Source organism: Nerophis lumbriciformis, linkage group LG34 (genome assembly GCF_033978685.3).
Source record: "Nerophis lumbriciformis linkage group LG34, RoL_Nlum_v2.1, whole genome shotgun sequence".
Lineage (NCBI taxonomy): Eukaryota > Metazoa > Chordata > Actinopteri > Syngnathiformes > Syngnathidae > Nerophis > Nerophis lumbriciformis.
In genome coordinates, this window is record NC_084581.2 from 24,825,688 (window position 1) to 24,851,609 (window position 25,922).

Below are 25,922 nucleotides of genomic sequence, written 5' to 3' on the forward strand. Positions count from 1 at the left end.
GCTCTTTCACAGTCAAGCTAGCCTAGCGGTTAGTATAGGTTCTCCTCTCATCCTGCAGTGTGTTTTGCTCCGTGTGTCCGCGCTAGTTCTACATTTTAAAACTGTCTTTAATACTTACTGTAAAATAATTAAAAAATTGATTTTTAGTCATTTGTCCATCAATTCAGAATCTTCCACGTCCTGATCTTGATGCGTCTCAGATTCCATCATTTCCCTCTCACTCCCCAATGTCATTGACGGTCTAGTACATCACAACATGAACAGTTCATAATGCCCCCAAGTCAGCTGCGGCTGCTTTTCCGGGCTCCTGATTAAACAAAATGTGCATGATAGTGGGTGAATTGGTTTTCCAGACTGTTTTAAAACCACACTCGTGTGGGGATTGTTGTAACACCGAAGAGGTGTTTTATATAAAATATCCATGTGTGGAGGGAGATGTGGCCAGCGCTGCCTGCAGGAGCAAAGGTCACCACCTCTGTCCATGGTGCTGAAGACAAAGCACCATCAGATGGGGGCGTGGCGGTGCTGACGGCGAGACACAGCTGGCAGGTGATTAGATTTCACAGGTGGTACGTGTTAATCTAATCATCTGTTGTCTTTAACAGTAAGCGGCCGGGAGCAAGAGGGGGGAGAAAACACAACAGGGTTGTATCTCCCTCAGCCGGCGGCGCACGCATCCTGCGCGGCGTCGGAACTGGACGCTCTGCTGCTTCCACGACCTTCTCCTCCTTCCTCTTTTCCCGGTGGACAGCCAGGTGGTCCTCCGCCAATGCCGCTGCCGCTACCACCGGCCTCAGGACATGGGCGGCAGTGGCGTTGGCGGAGGACCACCTGGCTGTCCACCGGGAAAAGAGGAAGGAGGAGAAGGTTGTGGAAGCAGCGGAGCGTCCAGTTTCTGCGTGTGCCGCTGGCCGAGGGAGCCCAGCCGTGGCCACGGCCGCGAAACAACCCTGTTGTGTTTTCTCCCCCCTCCTGCTCCCGGCCGCTTACTGTTAAAGACAACAGATGATTAGATTAACACGTACCACCTGTGAAATCTAATCACCTGCCAGCTGTGTCTCGCCGTCAGCACTGCCACGCCCCCGTCTGATGGTGCTCTGTCCTCAGCACCATGGACACAGGCGGTGACCTTTGCTCCTGCAGGCAGCGCTGGCCACATCTCCCTCCACACCATGTTAATCTGGAAATGTTTTAAATGTAAATTAGAATCCAAGAAAGCAAGAGGACATCAGATGATGATTTACTTCTTCTTGCATCACCACTACCTCTTTGTCATTAGTTTCTGCGTATATTTTTTACTGTTTTCCTTACACTGTTTGAGAATCTACTGTTTACTTTTTAATTTAAATTGTACAAGTACATTCCTGTTTTATAGTAGCCTGGGTAAAGTTTTTCTTCACATCCCCAGTACATTTAATAGTACTGGGGAAAATCAAGGTTTTATGGGCTATATCTGCTATGGAACATTGGAGTAAATCTTGACACAGTCATTTGAAATAAAGGGTATTCACACATTTTGAATTGGGGCTGCACGATTAACGGGCATCGAATCAACATTGAGGTTTTAATTAGTGTGATTACGTAACCACAAGAAGCAGAGTTTTTTGGGGGGATGGTTTTCTCCGCTGGTACCTGCCTTTGAATAAGAACCATGTTCGCCATTCAGAATTGTTGAACCTCGCGTTGTTTGTTTCTTCCTTCAAACAGGAAGAAAGACATCTCACTTTGTGCCTCGCTTTCAGCATCTGAGCGCGTTTATATAACAGTAGTCATTTCAGTTACCGTATTTTCCAGACTACAAGGCGCACTTAAAATCCTTTTTTTCCCTCAAAACTCGACAGTGCGCCTTATAACCCAGTGCGCCTTATGTACGGAATAATTCTGGTTTTGCAATTTTATTTGGTACATGGAGCAATGATAAGTGTGACCTGTAAATGGCAGTCAAACCTAAGAGATAAGTGTAGACTGCACTATGATGGCAATATGACTCAAGTAAACAACACCAACATTTTATATGTTCCATTGAAAATATAGAACATTACACACGGCACTCAAAAAATCTATCAAAATGTTTTAGTACGACTTTGGTAAGCTATGAAGCTGCACCACTTGATGTGCTTCAACATACGAGTATTATTATGGTGTGTGTGTGTGTGTGTAAGGTAAGACATATTATCTGGCGTCTTGTTTCGGAATATTATGCAAAAGCAACTTTTCTTACCTTCGGGTACCTGCTGATCTCTATTTGGGATCTGCATAAATCCTGAAATATTGCGCGCGTCCGCCTTTGTAGTCCTTTCTTTTTCTCTATCTTCTTGTTATGGGACATTCATCCTACGCTGTTGCCATGTCTAATATAGAGTAGTGTAAAGTTCTTACTTATATTTGTCAGTAAACTCCCCATGAAAGCGCTAAAACACACCGGTGTAGTGAGTTTACATTATTCACCCAAGGAACTTTAGTTATTAGAGAGTTCTGGTCGGACGGTTTTTCACAGGACACATTTCCGGTGTTGTTGTATGAGGAGATGCTGCTCCGTTATTGGTTTAAGTAAAGTCTGAATGTCATTAAACAGTTAGCTCCATCTTTTGGCACTTCTTCCACTCCCGTTCTTGCACGCTACACCGCTACAACAAAAATGACAGGGAGAAGACAGTGTCAAAGGTGAGCCACGTAAAAAAGACCGCCCACAAAACGGCACATCCGGAAGCGACTGTCAGAAAGCGGCTTGAAGATGATCTGTAAAACATAATCTATGCAACATTTTGACCAAAGAACCACCAGTACATATTATGTAGACCACAAGTAAGTGTTTTCAATTTAGAAAAAAAAAAATAATATGTACATAATAATAATATGACTCCTTTAATGCGCCTTATATATGAAAACATATCAAAAATAGACCATTCATCGGCAGTGCGCCTTATGGTCAGTAAAAGACTGTATTCACAATCTTTGTCTTGGTGTTGGGAAACTCGAACAGGGCGCCAGCTTACACACAATGGAAGCACGGACAGACCGTCTCCCTACACGCCGCAAAGTAACAAAATTTGTAGGAAACAATATGATTACAAAGCCAAATGTCCTATTGTAGGAATTTTTCAGCTTTAAATCAGATGGTCATTATTAGACCATCAACACGGATGGACAAATAAAAGTTTATATCCTTTAAAAATGGTTACTTGCATTATTATAATATATTATGATTACAATATAAACACTGTATAGTGTTTATCGGGTATTTCCTCAGTTAAAGAGCATGATTTTGACAAAATTGGTCTGCAGAAAGCCAAATATTTTTGAAAGTAAATTATTGCATATTGTTCTAATGTGTGGCACCTTGAGACAAGAATATGTTGATTGACAGTCTAAAGGTCACATGTCCTTCTTCACTCGTTATTTTCACAGTTTATGCATTTTTATGTATAAAAGATAAAAATCTAAAATCAAATCGTAGTTTTGGAGGGAAAAATTGCAATTAGGTTCTTTCCCAAAATCGTGCAGCCCTATTTGAATAATACTGCATGGGAGATTGTAATTTTTTTGTGGTCTTGACTTAGCTCCCCTGGTTAGACACCTGGACTTCAGACTATTTGCTTGCATGAACCCAGCTACTGATGTGGGGAAGAGAAACCTACCTCTGGGCCTCAGGAACAGGTACAGTATGGTGATGCTTGGCCATATATGTTGTCTTAATTGCAATATGACTATACTTACATTTTAATGTTTTATCACTGCAGGTTCACAGAGCTGTATGTGGAGGAGCTGGAAAATGAAGCAGACCTGCAGATCCTGGTTTCAGACTACCTCAAAAACTTGAATCCTCACAGGAGTGTAATTGATGGCATCATAAGGTTGCAACATTTTTTCTCCACTTGTCTGAATTCTGCAAACCTAATAACTTAATTTTACACAAAACTTACACCTATACATCAGTTAAGTCTTGTCTACAATCGTATTCGTATCAATAACGAGAAGTAATTTTACAGCAAATGTCACAATTCATTATTTATATTCACAACGCCAAGATGACGTGAACCAAACAGGAACAGTTGCACATTTTAAAAGTAATATATTAAATTAACATAGCGTGACTAGTGAAAATGGCAGTATGAAAAAGTGTCATGTGCAGTACAAACCCCGTTTCCATATGAGTTGGGAAATTGTGTTAGATCTAAATATAAACGGAATCCAATGATTTGCAAATCCCTTTCAACCCATATTAATTGAATGCACTACAAAGACAAGATATTTGATGTTCAAACTCATAAACTTTTTTTTTTTTTGGGAAATAATAATTAACTTATTAACTCATGGCTGCAACACGTGCCAAAGTAGTTGGGAAAGGGCATGTTCACCACTGTGTTACATCACCTTTTCTTTTAACAAAACGATTGGGAACTGAGGAAACTAATTGTTGAAGCTTTGAAAGTGGAATTCTTTCCCATTCTTGTTTTATGTAGAGCTCCAGTCGTTCTACAGTCCGGGGTCTACGCTGTCGTATTTTACGCTTCATAATGCGCCACACATTTTCGATGGGAGACAGGTCTGGACTGCGGGCGGGCCAGGAAAGTACCCGCACTCTTTTTTTACGAAGCCACGCTGTTGTAACACGTGCTGAATGTGGCTTGGCTTTGTCTTGCTGAAATAAGCAGGGGCGTCCATGAAAAAGACGGCGCTTAGATGGCAGCATATGTTGTTCCAAAACCTGTATGTACCTTTCAGCATTAATGGTGCCTTCACAGATGTATAAGTTACCCATGCCTTGGGCACTAATACACCCCCATACCATCACAGATGCTAGCTTTTGAACTTTGCGTCGATAACAGTCTGGATGGTTCACTTCCCCTTTGGTCCGGATGACACGATGTCGAATAGTTCCAAAAACTATTTGAAATGTGGACTTGTCAGACCACAGAACACTTTTCCACTTTGCATGAGTCTATCTTAGATGATCTCGGGCCCAGAGAAGCTGGCAGCGTTTCTGGATGTTGTTGATAAATGGCTTTCGCTTGGCATAGTAGAGCTTTAACTTGCACTTACAGATGTAGCGACGAACTGAATTTAGTGACAGTGGTTTTCTGAAGTGTTCCTGAGCCCATGTGGTGATATCCTTTAGTGATTGATGTCGGTTTTTGATACAGTACCGTCTGAGGGATCGATGGTCACAGTCATTCAATGTTGGTTTCCGGCCATGCCGCTTACGTGGAATGATTTCTTCAGATTCTCTGAACCTTTTGATGATATTATGGACCGTAGATGTTGAAATCCCTAAATTTCTTGTAATTGCACTTTGAGAAACGTTGTTCTTAAACTGTTTGACTATTTGCTCATGCAGTTGTGGACAAAGGGGTGTACCTCGTTCCATCCTTTCTTGTGAAAGACTGAGCATTTTTTGGGAAGCTGTTTTTATACCCAATCATGGCACCCACCTGTTCCCAATTAGCCTGCACACCTGTGGGATGTTCCAAATAAGTGTTTGATGAGCATTCCTCAACTTTATCAGTATTTATTGCCACCTTTCCTAACTTCTTTGTCACGTGTTGCTGGCATCAAATTCCAAAGTTAATGATTATTTGCAAAAAAAAAATGTTTATCAGTTTGAACATCATAGCTAAAAAATATGATATCAACCTAAAATATAAACAGACAGGTACTAAGATGTGATGATGCTGATGCACTTGTGTATGTGTGTACAGTTTCTACCTGACAATAAGAAAGGAGGCTTCCTCACACCTTGTAGACGGTACAGGTCACAGACCCCACTACAGCCTGCGCACGCTATGCAGGGCACTGAAGTACGTGGCAGCAAACCCGTGCCACGCCGTGCAGCGCTCACTTTATGAGGTTAGTTTGAGAAAATGTGTTATTGGAATATACAGCTCCTGTGGTTTTCTGTAAGTTCTGCGTGCTCTTACTCTTTCCAATCTGGAGCACCACTATGTACTTTGCAATGAAATTACTTTATGTTTGCAGGGTTTCTGTCTGAGCTTTCTGACTCAGCTAGACAGGAAGTCCCATCCCTTGGTCCAGAAACTGGTTTGTCAGCACATCTTGAAAGGAAACACCAAGTGTCTCAAACAAGTAAGACCTCCTCGAAGTGGTCTCTCTTCAGTCTTATTGAATAACAATACAAATATTTTGTGTGACCTAATGCAGGAACATAATCAAGAAATAGATCATTTTGATTAACAATGTTATTATCCGAAGTTTATTCTCCAATTTTACATTTCTTTTAGCCCATTTCGGCTCCTAAAGGTCGACCATGTGTGGCGGCAGAGGGCTATTGGGTGTCTCAGGGTGAGATGGACCCAGCTGTGGATCCCAGCTACATCCTCACAGCCTCAGTCAAACTCAACCTAAGGGACCTTGCTCGAGTGGTATCTGCAGGGTATGTCAACCAGTAAAACCTAAAGGACACTGTCTGCTTAAGAGTTTCATGTTAATACATTCGTCAGTAATTATCCAGTTTAGTGTATTAACAAACAAGAGGGATGCTATGTATTCTTGGTAAAAGTAGAAATGATCAAGAGCTAAAAATGTCATCTCTTTCTTTAGTTTTGATTACCTTAGGACCGTTTTTTCTCTTAAAGTTCATGCAACGCAAAAGACAGTTGCATTTAAGTCAAATTTTAACAGTAGGTGGCAGTCACAAGTGTTTGAGGCAGGGCCAAAAGCATGGTTACTCTGAGTTAACTTTTCAAGTTTGAATGATTTCTTATTTTATTGTACTAGATATGAATTCCTGCTGAAGACATTTTTACACTCTACTGTATGTTTTTTGTCTCTTCCTTGTCAAAAAATGTAGTTGCTTGCTGATGTAGTGCAAGGGTGGCCAATCTGTCGATTGCAATCGACCAGTTGAGCTACCGGTCAATTGCAAAAATTTTAGAATAAAAAAAGTAATAATATCACCAATAGACCTGCCAACAGCCACGCATTTAACCCCTGAACACGCCAGCACACCTTTGCCTCTGTCTCTCTCTCCCTCTCTTTAACCTGCATCCCGCCGCTCTCGACACCGCGGCCGCACTTCACTCGCTCGTGCAAAAAAATCATTGAGATGCAACAATGTATTCAAGTTGACTGTTGCAACGCATCAGATATTTTCTAGCATCCAACATCAAACAACTCTTCCCTCAACCACGACCATCATTGCTCGCCTGCGACGGAAAGCTAACAAGTCAAATACGAGAGTCCGTAAATATTGCTCCAAAGTACGGATTTTGTGTTTATTGTGAATACAAAATTAAACATTGACATGCAAAGACAGTAATATATGATAAAGGAAGGCAGCAGCTAAAGAAGGAATTTTCCGTCTATCCCCTCTTTATCACACAGGAAAAAACTGATTTTACTACTTCCGATGCCAACGTAAGACAACCATGTGACTTGCGTCCTATATGTAACCATAGGATGAACAAATATATTACGATACTAAAACTATAGTGGCCATAAACAGTTGGCTTCTACAGCAGGGGTGCCCTAAGTGCGCCCCAGGGGCCATTTGTGACCTGTGACTCCTTTGTCATTGGACCTTAGCACATTAAAATAATTTAAAAAATATATATATTAGGGCTGCAACTAACGATTAATTTGATAATCGATTGATCTGTCAATTATTACTTCGATTAAACAATTAATATTCGGATAAAAGAGACTAACTACATTTCTATCCTTTCCAGTATTTTATTGAAAAAAAAACAGCATACTGGCACCATACCGGTACTTATTTTAAATATTGTTTCTAAGCTGTTTGTACATGTTGTACATATATATACATATATACATGTATGTATATATACATGTATGTGTGTATGTATATATATATGTATATATATATATATATATATATATATATATATATATATATATATATATATATATATATATATATATATATATATATATATATATATACCGGGTACATGTGTGTGTATATATATATGTGTATATATATATATGTATATACATACATGTATATACTGTATGTATATATGTATACATACATGTGTGTGTGTATATATATATATATATATATATATATATGTATACATATATGTATATGTGTGTGTGTGTGTGTGTGTGTATGTGTATATACCGGTACTGTATATGTACCGGTATATATATTCTAAAAAAAGCATGTGTTTTTATACAGTATGTTGACGCAGAGGTATATTTTGCTTTGGTTTGCCCAGGGATCTTGGGCTCGAAAAGATTGGTGACCACTGATGTAGTGTGTTCTATATATTGAAGTAAACTTGTAGTATTAATGTAAGCATTTAATCACTGACTGGCTGTCAAGATTTAGCTTGTCCTAGAAACATTGACAATCGTTAGCAGCTGTTTGGTATGAATAAATTAGTAAGGATCAGGTGGATTGTTCATATTGGTCTCTGAGACCTCAGTCCAGACTTGTTAAAAGATTAATCTGAGTGTGTGTCCCTTTCACCATTTTAGTGTAATTTGTATTGTATTGTATTGCATACCTGCCAACTACTCCGGTTTTCCCGTAATTAGTACGGTTTTCATCAACCTACTCCGGGTTACGATTGCAGTGATAAAAAATACGGTTTCTCATTAATTTAAAAAAAATTTTTTTTTAAAGTTTTATTCACGAAATCGCGTAACAACGACAATCGACACTGCTTCCCGTAACTTCCTATCGAGCCATTCCGAATGCCATGCGCGAGGCTATTTATAGCACCGCTGCCAAGCACGAGGCACCTGTTGCCATTGTTTCCAAACGAGCGAACGATCATGGAATCAGCCGGAGAAAAATCGCAAACGAGTCTTAAACCGAAAAGAAAACTGCAGTCATTCCGTGAAGAATATTCAAAAGCCTATCCGGGAATAATTATCCGTTCCAAAAAGGGTGAAAACTACGCAAATTGCACCTTGTGCAGACAAGATTTTTCGATCGGACACGGAGGAATTAGCGATGTAAAAGACCACGTTGGGACAAAAAAACACAAGTCTAATGCCGTTGCTAGCGATACAAGTGGAAAACTTTCAACGTTTTTCGGATTTTAGCCACAAAAAGGTGGCTAAAAGCTTCCAATGTTATCTATTGGAATTGTTTAGTACTGTTATACTGTTAAAAGTGTTTATACTATTTATGCTTTCAAGTCCAAGTTGAAGAAATCTTGTTAAATGTTGACAGCATAACTACCAAAATACAGAAGTATGTCCTTAATATTTTTGCAGTTCTATTTCTGTTGAAAAGTTCAAATGATTACATTAGAGATGTGATGTGCCACTTTTCAAGTGTCTGATGGCTTAAATTAATTTTCATAAATTTTTCATATTTTGAATTCTTTTGAAAGGCTTACAAAAAAACTACATTTGAATTGTAATTCCATGCTATTGACAGGACTATTAATTTTAATGAAGTTAGCTTACCATGTTTACAGTATGATAATTGTGATAGAAATGTGAATTTTAGGCACAGAATATTTTTTACAATTGAACAAGGCAGTAGATTATACAAGCTTGGACAGAAAGTTAATAATGACACCAATTTTTTTTTTTATGGAATTGTTTAGTACTGTTTTACCATTTGTTTACTGTAAAAAGTGTTTATACTGTTTATACTTTCAATTAACAAATTGAAGTCTTGTGAAAGGTTGACAGGATAACTGGCATTAACTGTCAAAATAATTTCAAACTATTGAAGTTAGCTTACAGAATAAACATGTCAATCAACCCATATGATTTTTGCTGTAATATTTTTGTTTTGAAAAGTCACTGTGACTGATAGAAAAGTGATGGTTTTAGCAACATTTTTACCTGTCTGAATGCTAATAATCATTTTGCGTCGGGGGGCGAAGCCTGAATCCCTTGAAATCCTTTGTCCTGGTGGGCCCTGGACCCTGGCTACTAGGTTTTTCTGATTTCAAAAGTTGGCAGGTATGGTATTGTACTAATAATTAATTTTGGGGAATTAATATTTTACGCTTCGCTGTATATTTTGTGTTGCACTACAAAAAAAAAAGGAACACACTTGCAAATAAAACAGTCAAAATCCAACCAAAGTGAAACAAATAATTCAGCATGTCAAAATCAAATGAATAAAGATAGGGAAAATACTTTTACAAACAATAAACAAAATGTTTATCGAAAACAAAATTAAAAAGTTTACTTTTATCTTAAATGACTACATAACGAGCTAGCAATACAAAAGTATTGTAGTCTCACCTCATGCTTTATCTTCACAGAATTCACCCAGTGCTTATCCAGGGGGAAACATCTGTGGGGAAGACCAGCCTTATACGCTGGCTGGCCGCAGCGACTGGTAACCATTGCGTTAGAATCAACAACCACGAGCACACTGACATCCAGGAGTACATAGGATGCTACTCATCAGACGATCGGGGCAAACTGGTGTTCACAGAGGGTAAGAACACTCTTGCTGTAAGAGCTTGTTTGATATCAAAATTTGCCATCGTCAGACTCGGACTTAAATGTTTTGTTGTTGTTCTGCTTGCAGGCATACTGATCAGTGCCATGAGAAAAGGTTACTGGATCATCCTGGATGAGTTGAACCTGGCCCCCACTGATGTTCTAGAAGCCCTCAACAGGCTGTTAGATGACAACAGGGAGCTTTTTGTGCCGGAAACACAGGAAGTTATCAAGGCTCACCCAAGATTCATGTTGTTTGCAACCCAGAATCCCCCTGGTCTCTATGGGGGTAGAAAGGTAGTCTATCAATCTTGTTACACTATAATTTTTTGTGTATGTAATAATAATAATTATAATGGAATAGATTTTCATGGCACTTTTCTATTCACTCACTCCACATTCACACTATTGGTGGTAAGCTACTTTTGTTGCCACAGCTGTTGGGGTAGGCTGACGGAAACATGGCTGCCAATTTGCACCAAAGGCCTCTCCGACCACCACCAAACATTCATTCACATTCATACACCAGTGTGAGCGGCATATGGCTCTATGCGTCTGTTCAAGGTCAATGAGGGTTATTTGTCATTTGAGATTTGTCAACAATCCCACAGAATACATAAACGATGTGTACCATCAGTGTTGGGTTAGTTACTGAAAACCAGTAACTAGTTACAGTTACTAGTTACTTTATTTCAAAAGTAACTCAGTTACTAACTCAGTTACTTACACCAAAAAGTAATGCGTTACTGTGAAAAGTAACTATTTAGTTACTTCTTTTTTTCTTCTTTTTTTTTTTTAAAGCTCCCATTAATGCCCTTTTTGCCTTCATTTCAGTACTGTTATTGCACTGGAGAATAATACAATATGTTGATCAACTTGACATGCATTTTTATTTTCCTTTTAACATAATTAATGAAAAACAGTGCAACATAAAAAGGCATTCCTCCTTTCTTTAAACTTGGACCAATGACCATTAATAAAAAACAAGTTTAAGTGCAACATAAGAAGAAACATCATCTTCCTTGAAACATAGGTAGTGAAATAAAGCCTGACATCTGGAGTGATGCTGCTGTCTTCCACACTTGGAGCCATGGATTGTAGAATCCTTGTTTTCAGTGGCAGGATCATTGACACAGATGGTGAAGTTTCAGTGCTCAGTAGAGATGTAACACTTTTGAGGGGTTTAAGCACCTAGAGGACCTCATCTGCCACTCTCACATCATCATCAGACAGGGTGACATTTGTCTTCAGGGTGTTGTGGGTCAATGCAGAGTATATAGCTGCCTGCTGCTCCAACATATCATAAGTGGAGTTCCACCTCGTTGGGACATCATGTATGAGCAGGCAGCTTTAGCATTTCTTGCTTTGTCTTAAGCACATGAGCAGCTGTTGTGCTTGGGTGGAAGAAAGAAACCTTCCTGATCCTCCCAAAGAGGCGCTCCATCCTATTGACTGAGATTCCCTTCTGTGATGCCAAATTCACTACATGTGCAAAGCACCTATCTGTGGTCCCAGTCCTGCCTCATTCTCTGTAATTATTTGATTTTTGGCATTATCACGTGTGACTGGGATATCTTTATCTTCCATTCCTCCACTGCTTGTGTCAGTGCCTGCGCAAGGTGACTCTCGTAGAGGGGGCGTGTCTTCTCATCTCCCAGTCAGCTGTGATGAAGTGAGGGCTTATAGTTCCGCTGGACGTCCACCCGTCTGTCATGAGCGCAACAGATGATGCTCGGGATAGTTCATCCACAACTTTTTTCTTCTCCTGCTCATAAAGATCTGGCACAATCTTATTGCTGAAGTGGGTGCGCGACGGGATGTCGTAACGTGGTTCAAGCACGTTCAGCATGTGTTTAAAACCCTCGTTTTGCACAACCGAATCTGCACTTATAAACACACCGATTCAATGGCGCTGGGCGTTCAAGCTCCTCCGTTATTGCGCTCGCCATGACCACGCTGTGTGTGGACTGAACGTGCCAACAACTTTTTTTTTTGTTTCATATATCAAACCGCGGATCAAACCTCCCCCCCCACCCCCCCACACACACATAGACCGCGCCTCTTTTCTTCTCTCCGGCTTGTGACAGAGGAAGATTCAGAAGAACGGCACCGCAGCGCTTCTGTTTCTAGGCGATACTACATCAAAAGTAACGTAAAATAACGCAGTAACGCATCATGTAGTAACGGTAACTAAATTACTGAATAAAAAAAAAATAACGCGTTAGATTACTAGTTACCGCCGAAACTAACGGCGTTACAGTAACGCGTTACTTTGTAACGCGTTAGTCCCAACACTGTGTACCATAAATGATAAATAGCTGTGCTTTTGTGTCATAGTGAGTTTTAAGAAGACGAAACCAAAGCTGTAGATTTATTCTGTCAATGGGATGATCCTAAATTAATTTGTCATTAATTTGGTGGTCATTCATTACTACATGACCAGTTTGTCATAATTTACAACTAATTCACAACAGTTTTCACTTGGTAAAAATTAAAAAGTCAAAATATATGAGAAATACTTGGTTGGGTAAGAAACGTTTATACTTATTATTCATTTATTACTTATTTTTCTGCTTTATGTAAAAACTTAATGATGGTGGTACGAATATATTGTGTGTCATATTGACAATTCGATAGTTGAAGCTTTCGGATTCAATTCAAATTTGTAGCGATTCAAAGTTGCTGGAGGTTTTGGCTCAGGACAACAAGTTTTTGTCTGCCTCGCTGCCATTTACAAATATGTTCTCTAAATATTCTGGCTCGACAGATATTGACTGCGGATTATTTTTTTTGTCTGCGTGTCGCCTATTGCCAACGCTAGATGATATACAGACATTTGAACACAATCCAGTGAAATTACTGACAACTTTGATTACACTTCAAACATGTTGATTGAAAGTTCTTTGTTTGGCTATAATTCAAGGGTTATATGAAAATCCTGTATCATACTGATTAGGGATTGCTTTGGGAAGCCAACAAAATTGTAACTTTTCGACTCTGCTGTACTTCAAGGTGCTTTCCAGGGCATTCAGGAACCGCTTTGTGGAGCTGCATTTTGATGAACTACCAAGCCAGGAGTTGGAGACCATCCTCCATCTGAGGTGCAGAATACCTCTATCGTACTGCACCAAACTCGTCAAAGTCATGACCGAACTACAGGTACGTTATTGTTTTTTCTTTAGTTTAAATATTTGTAGCGGAACCTGATGTCATAGTTAGAGGTCCATCCATGCATCTATTTTTTACCGCTTTGTCCTTTTCGGGTCGCGGGGGTCCTGCATTCGGGCGAAAGGCAGGGCACATCCTGGACAAGTCGCCATAGATATGCATTCACACACTAGAGCCAGTGTTGCCAATCAGCCTATCCCCAGGTGTGACCTCGGGGAACATGTTTTTTTTTTGCCATATCAGAATAGGATAAAGTCTATGTAGCACTTAGCACGAGGAATGTTGTTTCCTTTAATGTTAATAAGCTTACAATGTTATGCATAGGTATCGTTACAACAATTTTATAGACAAATGATACTATTTATAGTCACAATGGAGTGTTTTATTTTCTTCTTCCTAAGGGGAGCGTGACGGATAACATTTGAGAATCACTGAGTTAGATCAAGAACAACATGGACTGACAACATCAAAGACTGGACCCAACAGAAATATTATGAATGCGTACGAGTAGCTCAATATTCCAAAAAGTGAAGGCTCATGACCGCCAATCTGCTGATTGCACGGTGATGATGAATTACATCTAATTAATTAATCGTTACTTTTTCAAATTGCTTTACAGCACTAAGTAAAAATATATATACAGTATATTACAATATTAGGAATTATGAACTTATACAGATACTGTAAACCCGATAACATGAAAAAAATACCTCTTATAACCAATGCAAAAAATGCTGTACTCAGGCCAGCTAACCCGTACTGTTTATGGAAAGAAAATCCAGAGGTTATCATCTTAAAAAAGAATAACGTGCATCCCTAGCCATAGTAATAATGCCATCCAAGATAAAGGGACTTTGTACTTTGATGCACCTTTGATATGAGAATTCAACTAATAGAGTAGATCCTCAGGTTTACGTTACAAGACCATCAGCGAATCATGGAAAAAAAGAGTTACAACCGATAAAAAAATATTTTTGACACTTTAATAAAGCCTGAATTATGCTGCTGTATTGATAAATAGATAGTACCTTATTGTACTCCGGCTTCCTCCCACCTTCAAAAACATGCACCTGGGGATAGGTTGATTGGCAACACCAAATTGGCCCTAGTGTGTGAATGTTGTCTGTCTATCTGTGTTGGTCCTGTGATGAGGTGGCGACTTGTCCAGGGTGTACCCCGCCTTTCGCCCGATTGTAACTGAGATAGGCTCCAGCGCCCCCCGCGACCCCAAAGGGAATACGCGGTAGAAAATGGATGGCTGGATAGATGGAACAGATGGAATCAGAATCTAGCCTTGACCTTGTCAACAGGCTAGCATGCAACGGCGTCTGTCGTATAGTCGCTTCCATTTCCTTCGAAAACGGCTCGTAGTGGTGCACGGCTCCGCAGGCCGAAACTGTGTATATATGATCCTCACTACTTGCCTGTTGTAATTCCAGTAATGACTTGCAATCATATAGTTGTGTTCACCTTGCTGCAAGGTTTGAGGCCGGTTTATGGTTGTTAAAACTTACTTCTGTAGCCACACACCTGTGCGCCAGGGATATTCAACTACATTTTTTGGGGGGCCAAATGTCCATTAAAAGCTAAGGACCAGAGGAATAGACTTCCTTCACTATTAGTCTTATTTGGTATATTGTGGAAAACCAGCAGACATGATGATGAATACAGTAGACAGCTGATTTTGGTCTAATTATTTTGTCAGCGATACAGGAGTGCTCTGCTGTTTTTAAGGATGTTCTGCAATGAAGCGAGTCAAAGATCATCTCGATGACAGCACTTTAGTGTTTTTATTAATCCACTGCAAACATGGTAGCCTCTCACAAGTTTTTTTTTAACTGAACTTGCAGGCCACCAGTTAAAGCTAAAATGATAAAAAAGAGAGGACCTAAAATGGAACCTTGAAGGAACACTACTAGTATAACTAAATAAGTGCAACAAGCAGTACTGACTGCACCTGAAGCAAAAAAAGCTATAACAACACATAAATCACAATAAGAAAAACATGTGTGACTGCCAAAAAAGGAGAGAACTTAAAGGAGTGCCTTGAGGAACGCATCAGTTATGTAAATCACAAGTTTGGAACCCAGTGTTCTGTGTTTCCTAGCAAGGTTCAGATTTGATCTGCCAATGTGTTTACAGTGGTCCAAGTGCTCTGTACAACAGAAGCACTGCAATGTTTTTAGGAATTTGCTGCAAAAAGTTTGGTCTCCCAAGTTTGAAATTGAACTCAATGTGGATTTTGACCCACTGGCCGCCAGTGAATAGCCCTGATGTATGCTGTACAGTTTGTTTTATTGTCACATACTTTAAAATAATTACCAATTTGGATTGAATGTGATGTGATATTGTGAGGGGGAAACAAGGCTTATATTTTTTCCCCACAGTCCTTGCGCAGAGGATCAACTGTGTTTGCGGGCAAACATGGCTTCATCACTCTCAGGGATCTGTTCCGCTGGGCTGATCGCTACCGGCTGGAAGAGCAGACGGAAGCCTCTCAGGACTGGTTGCAGCATTTGGCTGATGATGGTAAGGCTTGGTAATGTTGTTCTGATGCTCACGTTCATCCAGAATCTTAATTCAAGTCACCTTCTTTGTTAGGGTACATGTTGCTGGCAGGACGTGTTAGAAAGCCTGAGGAGGAGGCCACCATCCTGTTCATTCTGGAGAAGTACCTGAAGAGGACTGTGAACCCAGAAAAATTGTTCTCTTTAAAACAGGTCACCAGCCAGTTTAGTAAGTTGTCCCACCATGTGGTAGAAAAAAATACTACAAGTTGATTTAATTCACATTCACCTTTCTATCCATATTTCATACTGATTGATGCTGCACATCCTTAAACGCTGGGCTATGCTCTGATTGGCAGGTCCTGTTGATGGCAGTGTTGCTGTGCCAAAGGATTTTCGCCATGTAGTGTGGACACAAAGCATGAGGCGGCTCGCTGTGCTCGTTGGACGAGCGCTTCGATTTGGCGAGTCTGTGTTGCTCGTTGGAGACACTGGGTAAGACGTGGCAGTCTGTTGGAAGATCCTAAATGGGCATTTTCGTATTTTGTTTCATTACATTTTTTAAGGTGTTTGCCAATTGTTGTACTTTTCTATTATTGGCATATTTTATGTTTAACACATAATGGATTACATTTATATAGCTTTTTTTCTCGACACTCAAAGCGCTTTACAGTGACAACTGGGAACCCATCATTGATTCCCTCCCCACACACATTAAAATGGTGGTAAGCTACATGTGTTGCCACAGCTGCCCGGGTGTAGACTGGCGGAAACATGGCTGCCAATTTGAGCCTACGGCCTCTCCAACCACCACCAAACTTTGATTTACATTTATACACCAGTGTGAGTGGCACTGGGAGCAAGATTGGTGAAGTGTCTTGTCCAACTATAAGGCAGTTTGGACACCCCTGCTCAACAGCACATACACGGCACAACATGGACAAGTGCGGAGAACATAGATAGCTAGTTTCCATAACATCTCTGAATTGCTGAAGCATACATATTTATATACAGTACACTTGGTGATGTCTTTTCTGCCTCATGTTCTCAGGTGTGGAAAGACAACAATCTGCCAGCTGTTTGCAGCATTAGCTGGCCAGAAGTTTTTCTCTGTCAACTGTCATTTACACATGGAAACATCAGACTTCCTGGGAAGCTTGCGGCCTGTCAGACAATCCACCCAGGTAATGTTTGTTTCTTAAGGCATGGGGTTAGCCCCGGGGATCATTACAACATTTGTTATCTAGAAATCGATAAATATTGTTGGAACGTGTGCTATAATTTATTTAAAAGTACGAGGGTATGATTATGATCCGTAATTAATTAATCTCTTTGTAATCTCATTTAAGAAATCCTGAAATAACCCTCAACCCAAGGTGTTTTTATTTTAATTAATTGCATCACTGTGGCAATTCAAATGGTAGATATATAATCAAAAAGGTGGCTTTTTGAAATCATGCATTGTTTTAACAGACTTAAACTGATGCAGTTTTAGCCATTAACTAAACTAAAACACATCCACACAAAATGTTGAAGTCAATGCATCAAAAAAACAGTAAAATGTTAAAACCCTTATTAAGCAGTGATTGAATATTGAAGTTGTTTTTCCTCTGCTTCATTTATTATAAAACATACCCATGTCACCCATCAATCACAGTGCTGTAAGTTACATCATTAAAAATGTCATTGTTCTTCATCACTATATAATAATAATAATAATAGATTTTAAACACCGATAAACAAAGATCACACGGAATCCATCAACACCCATCAAATTCGTTACTTATTGATGCACAAATAATTCCAACATTTTCTTTACTGATTGTTTGATTCATATACCCACCAGATGGAAAGAAATGATGAACCTCAATACTTATGTACTTATACTCCTTGTGAGTGTAGAAGGAAGTGTGGTCGACCTGATAGTTTGAAAAGGCCACTTTGCTGACGTTGAATCCTTTGAATCTTGTGAAAAATGTATCATAATGCAGCCTTCACCTTTATTATACTCGAAAATCCGCGTAGCTGCTGCAAAATGAACATGAGGTAATTTTTTGCCCCCCAATTCAATTCTGCAAGTGCCAGTAGGTCACGCGGTTGCTACCCAGCAACAAACCAGAGTAGGGTTATCCTGGTAATAAAAGTTCCTGGACATTTTGATGGAAACGTGGCTATTGTTGCCAAATGGACAATCCGACACCAAGAAAATATAGCTGAATTCACGTCTGACTCATGATTTACTGGAATTATAATGCTTTTCTTATAGCATCACCAATGTCTGAATTTCAATCAAATTTAATGGAAACATGAATAACTTAATGTAATCATAAATAAATACATTCCAAGTAAAGCAATTCAAATTGCTGTCCTGTGTATGGTTGCAGGGTGATGGTGATGAATGCAGGCTTTTTGAGTGGCATGACGGCCCTTTGGTTTTAGCCATGAAGCAGGGTGGAGTGCTCCTATTGGACGAAATATCCTTGGCAGACGACTCAGTCCTTGAGCGACTGAACAGGTGGACAACATTGCAAACACACACACAAACATGATTCGTGTTTTTGATTTTTATGTATGGTAAACTTTGGGACTGCAAAGAATTAGGAGCCTCACGCCAATCAAATTTGTCTCTTGAGTGGCGGTTTGGTGAAAGGACACAATTGTAATCCTCCCACCTAGCTCGCATTTACTTCCGGTTCGTTTACAGCGCTAAGCCTTCAATGACACATCTGCATCCTCACGTCCTAGTTTACATGTGTTTATATATTTGTTAAACTTTTATTCATCCAGGGTAAGGGATTTAAAAGCAGATTCTCATTTGCAAAGAGGCAGCATTTACATGACAGATGTTGACATGTGAACCGAAAGCACCAGTAGGGATCCTGGCAACTTCCCAAGACTAGCAGCTCGTTGTAGACCTGGAGAAGCAGCTGTGGTTCCCCCAGAACATTGTCAGCACCACCCTGAGGCCAGATATCCTACTAGTCTCAGAACTAACAACAAGAACATAAAATGTGCCAGGGGAGGACCGCTTCGGGGATGCCGATGAAAGGAAGAGGACTGGAAGGCAAGATGTATTCCCATCAAGGTTGGCAGCAGAGAATTTCTGGGGCACTCCCTCCACAAAGCCCTGAGTGCCCTGGGCATTACAGGAAAACCAAGGAGCAGAACCATCCAGAACATCCCCAAAATAGATGAGAAAACCTTGAGATAGCTCTGGATCCGAAAAAGAGAACCATTGGGAGGACAAGCAAGTGCCACCTGAACACAAGCCACGTTTTTTTGCTGTTGGGTCACCTGGGAGAGGGTGTATGATGTTTGAAAGACCCAAAACACCTTACTACCCCAGGAACATCACTGATTATGTGTTCAGGTGCATCAGACAATGTATTGAAGAACGAACATTGTGTTTATTTACCCACAAAAATGACCCCTATTGATCACAATTTAACAGTTCACAAATGCACTTAATGTGCGAGGGTAAATGTGTTGGAACATAAATGAATGTGTAAGATAGACAAACACTTTTCAAGCCTAAACATAAACAGAGAATGTACGACAGACAGCGGACATTAAGGAAGCCTCTGCTGGTTTTTCTTCTTATAGTTATAATCAATTACTACTATTATCAGTTAATGTAGTTAGTTAAAACATTACAATACTTTGACAATGAGCTCTGCGTATGGGATTTTACAGCCATCTCGTGTCTACTTGTAAGTCTGGTATAAAACAGGTAAAACATCAATACAGTATTTGTTTTCCAATATTTGTTGAAATCATGTGCTATTTAAGATTAAGGTTACAATTAACACCGAAGACATTGAAACCATTTCACAAAATACATTGATTCAATGTTATTGGGAAAAAAAATATCTTTAACACGTTGCAACTTTTGCAAAAACTTTCTGAAAAAGCTGCTTCAAATTCAGACGCTGTGATAACAAAAAAAAAACTGTGAAATCCTGGAGGAACTAAATACCCAGTTACACACTAAGACCGGACGAGGAAATGATTTCAAAGGTTTTATGTCAAGTCAGTTTTATTGATGTATCGCCAATTCACAACAGAAATGATCTTGAGGCCGGTGTGGAACCACGCTTTTCAAACAGGATTTCTTATTATGTAAGGAGAGACATCTGATGACTTCAGGGAGTGCAGCAGTTTGACAAAAATTAAGAATCCTGCCAACTTCAGTCAGTTTTTCTCTACGCAAAACACAGGTCGATAAAAGTTGTTTGTTGTCAGTGTTTTAGAGACAGAGAAGTCACTTGTACTGGCGGAGAAAGGCAGTGGTGACGATAATTACGTGGAGCTCATCGGAGCTGCTGAAGGTTTTCGTTTGGTTGCCACCATGAACCCTGGAGGAGATTTTGGCAAGAAGGAGGTAAATTCAACAATACTTTTTGTGTGTGCGTATTTACAACAGAACGTTTAAAAATGTACCTGCTCACCTTGCAATTAACAGGCATCAAATGGACTGAATTTGATTTGTATGAATGTCAGTTGTATCTTTACTTTCCATGTTTCGTTCTGATGTATTTTCTGACTTTTTACTTTTGGACAGCTTTCTCCTGCCCTCAGGAACCGTTTCACTGAGATCTGGTGTCCTCAAAGCAATGGGCGGACAGACCTTTGTCGGATCATCCAACACAATCTGCGCCCAGGGCTATCACTCGATGGTAAAATAGCTTAAAAACATAGACTATTGCCAATGCATATTGCCATTTTAAACAGTGTCATGTCCAGACTGAATTTAGCTGGTTTAACAGGTCTGGGGGTGTTCCATGTGGGAGGTTCAACAAACTCTGATTCTAAACCTTAAGTTTGAGTTGACTTACTCTCAGATGGGAAACTCTTGGGTATCGGGTTTCAGAACAGCTGATGTTAGTCAGTTTGATCAACCCTGAAAATGTTGACTCTGAGTTAAGATCATTTTAAAAAGCCATGGTCAGTAGAGCACTTACTCTGCAATTCACCATAGCTACTGGGGACAGAAATGGTCATCTCTCTTTTTTATTATTGCTATTTTAAAACGTAAATATTATTAAAGATGTTGTTCTTCCTACTCTCAAACACAGGTGGTGATATTGCCGACCTGATTCTGGATTTTATAGAGTGGCTCACCCTTCAGGATTTTGGCCGACGCTGCATCCTTAGCGTCAGAGACATTCTTTCGTGGGTTAGCTTCATCAATGTCATGTGCAAGCGGGATGGTGAAGAATGTGCAGAGTGGGACCACAAACTTGACGTTGTTAAAGCTCTCATCCACGCTGCGTGTCTGGTTTATATAGATGGTATTGGTTCAGGTGAGTTAATTATTTTCCACACCAACTGAGACTTTTTCCCCAATTGAAAATGTGGGAAAAAAAAAAAGATTAAACTCTGAGTTCTGTATTTTATTCTTTTTTTAAGGAACCACTGTGTCCTGTTCCCACAATGCCATAACAGCACGCAGGAAGTGCTTGGGCTTTTTGCACCTGCGCTTGAGTCAAATGAATCAAGTAGATCAAGAGACACTTGACGCCCTGAGGATGTATGACACCAGCCTTCTGCGTCAACCTCAGTGTGGTGAAGACTTCTTTGGCATCCATCCCTTCTACATTACCCTAGGTACAGTTATAGAGGTATTCCACAATGTCTGGAAGTGGTGGGTTACATATGCGTGCTTTGTTCAGACAATGTGGGAAAAGAATGTAATTAATACCCGACTGATTTTGTATATGTACCCCCTTACAAATACTTTGTCCGTCCATACAGGGCCTCTTAACAAGAGTGATGATTTATCTGACTACACCATTGCAGCAGGCACTACTGCAATGAATGCTCAAAGGCTTTTACGGGCATTGAAGTTGCAGAGGCCTGTCCTACTGGAAGGGTCACCCGGTGTGGGCAAAACAAGTCTTGTGTCTGCACTGGCCAAAGCTTCAGGGAACCACCTGGTCAGAATCAACCTGTCAGAGCAAACTGTAAGTCACATTTGTGAATTGTGCCTGTCTATTGTGCTCTCAAATGATCTGTAAACGGCGGCGTGGCGCAGTGGAAGAATGGCCGTGCGCGACCCGAGGGTCCCTGGTTGGGTGCTGGTTAGCGCCTTGCATGGCAGCTCCCTCCATCAGTGTGTGAATGTGTGGGTGAATGGGTAAATGTGGAAGTAGTGTCAAAGCGCTTTGAGTACGGTACCTTGAAGGTAGAAAAGCGCTATACAAGTACAACCCATTTATCATTTAAACACAAATACTCTTCATCATTGTTGATGTGCGATGCCTTAACAGGATGTCACTGACTTGTTTGGGACCGATTTCCCCGTGGAAGGAGGGAAGGGAGGACAGTTTGCATGGCGTGATGGTCCACTTCTGGCTGCTTTGAAGGCAGGCCACTGGATTCTCCTAGATGAGGTACAAACCATTGAAACAAACACTGCTTCTTTGAAATCCTGTAATACACAGAGTCAGTAACTTGAAGTCAGGTCACCACACACACAGACTTGGACTTGACTAGGACTTGTGTTAAAAATATTTGAGACTCAACAAAGGCTCGGGATTATGGAAAAAATAATGATCACAATGTATTTATTCATATCATCGATCTCGATTTATATCACGACACCTTACAAACACAAGTGGAGCGGGAAAAGGTCAACTGTGATTGGCTGTTGTAACGGACATTTCTGCCATGTTTGATCAAGTCATTGTGCTCACAACTGATCACCATATACGACCTGAAATTTATCACACTCATTGATCATGATCAATGACCCAGCCTTAGATTCAACTCTGACAATCTTAGTTTTACTTTGGCGACTTCATAACCTCTCTTTCGACCATTTTGTAAACTTTAAATTGTGCTATGTTATTGAAGATAATTTGCCTTATTTACACATGCCTACACATGTATAGTTGTGTTATACTGATTGTTATTGTGAATTCTAAAAAAATATTTTTTTCTTGCAGTTTTTTAAATGCGCATACAGACAGCCCTTGTGTTACAATTTGTATTCCGGCGTTTCGTGGTCACGTTCCGTCTCTACTCCGAGCTTCTCCCAGATAACCAAGCTCCTGACGTTTGACACTGCGTATTGTGCCACAAACTCCATACTCCTGGAGTGTCCCATAGAACACTGCGAGTGACACAATCAATTGCCTTTTCAAAATCTACAAAGCGCATGTGTGGACTCGCTGGGCAAAATACCATGCACCCTCCAGTACCCTTGCAGGTGTGTATAGCTGGTTTGTGTTTCACAACCAGGACGGTAGCCACATTGCACCTGCGGTAGCTGTGGTTAAACTTACGATCGTACCCTTCTCTGCAGCACTCTGTAATAGACTTGAGTGTGATCCACCTGTAGTTGGAACACACCCGCCGATCATTCTTCTGGAGAAGGGGGACCGCCAACCTGTTTTGTAAAACCAGAGGTACTTTACCTAACTTCCAAGCAGGTTCAAGATATGTGTCAACCGTGACAGTTCCACAACATTACAGTTCCAACAAATTCTAATTTACACAAAAATTCAACTTACAACACTAAAACTCGACTAATGCTTGTAAGTAGAGCAAGGCCCTCCTGTACATGCTGACTGAATAATATGAACTTCAAAGAAGATGACGAATGGTCAATACAGGTGTAAGTTGGACTTGTAACCAGACTTGAGATTTGAATTTGTGAAAATCTCCGCTATTATGCATCTGAAGATTTAAACTGCCTTTTTCTTTATCCTGACAGCTGAATCTGGCATCTCAGCCAGTGTTGGAAGGACTGAATGCATGCTTTGATCACAGAGCAGAAGTCTTCATTCCTGAGCTGGGCGTGACCTTCCAAGTTCAGCACGAGAAGACAAAAATTTTCGGTTGTCAAAATCCTTACACTCAAGGCGGCGGTCGTAAGGGGCTTCCTAAATCTTTCCTGAACAGATTCACACAGGTAACAATAAATACAGACAAATAAATATTGCCATACTTTTGATTTTTTTGCTGGCCTTCACATGCTGTACTTGCTGGATTGGTGCATTTTCTTCGAACAGTTTGTTCATTTGAAAAAATGTGTTTTCATTTAAGCACTTTTGGAGCATTGCCGTTCCCCAACGATCATGGACAAATCAAAACAGATTCCGAAAAACACAGACATAGTAAACCAGCTAAAACTGATAATTATATTTAGATCACTTTAAATACATTAATCTGTCATTAAACTTTTTTTCACTTATGGCCACATACTGAAAAATCAATGGTTTCATTTTGATGTTTTAAATCAGGTGAACGGGCTAAAACAAACTCGAAGTGGATACAATTTGATTATATTATGTTTCAAGAAAAAGCAGCCTGCACGTCAGTTTTGTGTCATGGAGTGACAAAGCGTATCATTAGTAGAGGTGGGAATCTTTGGGCACCTCAGAATTTGATTACAATTACAATTCAGGAGCTACGATTCGATTACAAATCGATTACTGATGCATCTTTAATTTATGTATATATATACAGTTTTACAATTTTTTTGGTTTCATTAAATAAGTGTTTATCACTTGCAATTTTGAAAAACAGTGCATTTGTATTAGGAAAAAGTTAAATTTATTCCCATTACATTTATTAAATTAATGGAAATGTGTGCAAAACTGGAACATAAGTGCCCTAAAATAAAAGAGCTGGTCTGATCTCCCGGTGAGGTGGCTCTCTGCAGTCAGACACATTTTAGAACTGTCTGCATTACTTAATTTACAATAAATAAATCGATTATCGATTGACGTTTACTTATCGATTTTATAATCGTCCATATCTAAATTTCAATGCATCTAAAAATCGATTATTGCCCCCACCTCGAATCATTAGTGCTGTGGATGCGGCGAATGATCGACCAACGATCAGTAGTAGGGCTGCAACGTTTAAATGTAGTAATTTGATAAGAAAACAGCTCTGATTTATATTATGTTGGTTTGATAATCGTTCAATGAGTGTAACAAGGAAAAATATATCAAACCCGGACTGAAACTTAAAATATGCAGACACAGTTTCTGCACGGCCGCTATAATAGAGCGCACGTGAGAGCCGTGATGTCTGGGTGCTGTGATCCGTGTGGGGGCAAACAGCGAGGACATTAATTATTTTTATTAATGCACATATGTTAAAATATGTCTGTGGATGTTCTCATTCCGCTCCGGGCATTTAATTGATCGCAACTGTACTGTTCAGTTTGTCTTAGATGTTTTGCCTCTCATCTAAGTAGTGCTTCATCAGTTCATGTCCATAGACTTGGATTGGTCAGATCCAGTTTTAGACATTAATTGGTCAGATCTAGTCGAGAAGCTGGTGGAGTGCATGCCCGAGCAAGGATGGCCCTATAGTAGTGGGGGGAAAAACAATTGCAAAAAGAGCAACCCTTCTGCCAATGCCAATGACAGATGTTAAAATGGAAATGTCAAATGTTATGTTAAAAATGCAATTTGAATGTTGATGATGTGTGTTTATTAAAAACAAGTTTTTTTTGAGCAAGAGAATATGAAGTGAGATTTATCCAATTACCGGTACTCAATAATCGATAGCGGCAGCCCAAATCAGAATTGGCCAATTTCCATGAAAATGTACGTTATTGGTCAGTGCCGATTAGTGCTTATCAATGCTGATCACAAAATCCAGTCACCTCTGGCTGACGCTATATATTTTTAGTCCCCCAGCTGACAGATGCGGCGAGCAGCTAACTGTGTATCTCCATACACAGGGTGTAGCCACTCCCCTAAGTCAATGATTCTCCATTGCGGCAGACGAACAACATTTCTTACATGTATTATCACTGGATTAGCTGCTAAATTAGCTTGAAACAACGGAATAAATAAGTGCTTAGTAAACTAAGTGTAGATGGAA

The 25,922-nt window shown here is 40.0% G+C and overlaps 1 protein-coding gene across 2 annotated transcripts in view; it reads left to right on the plus strand.

The window, feature by feature from the left end:
• Positions 1 to 25,922, plus strand: part of mdn1 (midasin AAA ATPase 1) — a 191,258-nt gene that overhangs the window by 54,546 nt on the left and 110,790 nt on the right. For both annotated transcript variants that reach the window (XM_061928076.2, XM_072912214.1), the window contains exons 19-38: positions 3,561 to 3,657; positions 3,741 to 3,854; positions 5,700 to 5,847; positions 5,977 to 6,084; positions 6,240 to 6,391; positions 10,218 to 10,396; positions 10,490 to 10,698; positions 13,414 to 13,560; positions 15,957 to 16,098; positions 16,171 to 16,305; positions 16,436 to 16,571; positions 17,128 to 17,260; positions 18,461 to 18,591; positions 20,319 to 20,457; positions 20,638 to 20,752; positions 21,152 to 21,379; positions 21,486 to 21,683; positions 21,831 to 22,039; positions 22,346 to 22,468; positions 23,794 to 23,991. In XM_061928076.2, the coding sequence (XP_061784060.2) occupies positions 3,561 to 3,657; positions 3,741 to 3,854; positions 5,700 to 5,847; positions 5,977 to 6,084; positions 6,240 to 6,391; positions 10,218 to 10,396; positions 10,490 to 10,698; positions 13,414 to 13,560; positions 15,957 to 16,098; positions 16,171 to 16,305; positions 16,436 to 16,571; positions 17,128 to 17,260; positions 18,461 to 18,591; positions 20,319 to 20,457; positions 20,638 to 20,752; positions 21,152 to 21,379; positions 21,486 to 21,683; positions 21,831 to 22,039; positions 22,346 to 22,468; positions 23,794 to 23,991 (3,041 nt within the window). The remainder of the gene's footprint in view (positions 1 to 3,560; positions 3,658 to 3,740; positions 3,855 to 5,699; positions 5,848 to 5,976; positions 6,085 to 6,239; positions 6,392 to 10,217; positions 10,397 to 10,489; positions 10,699 to 13,413; positions 13,561 to 15,956; positions 16,099 to 16,170; positions 16,306 to 16,435; positions 16,572 to 17,127; positions 17,261 to 18,460; positions 18,592 to 20,318; positions 20,458 to 20,637; positions 20,753 to 21,151; positions 21,380 to 21,485; positions 21,684 to 21,830; positions 22,040 to 22,345; positions 22,469 to 23,793; positions 23,992 to 25,922) is intronic.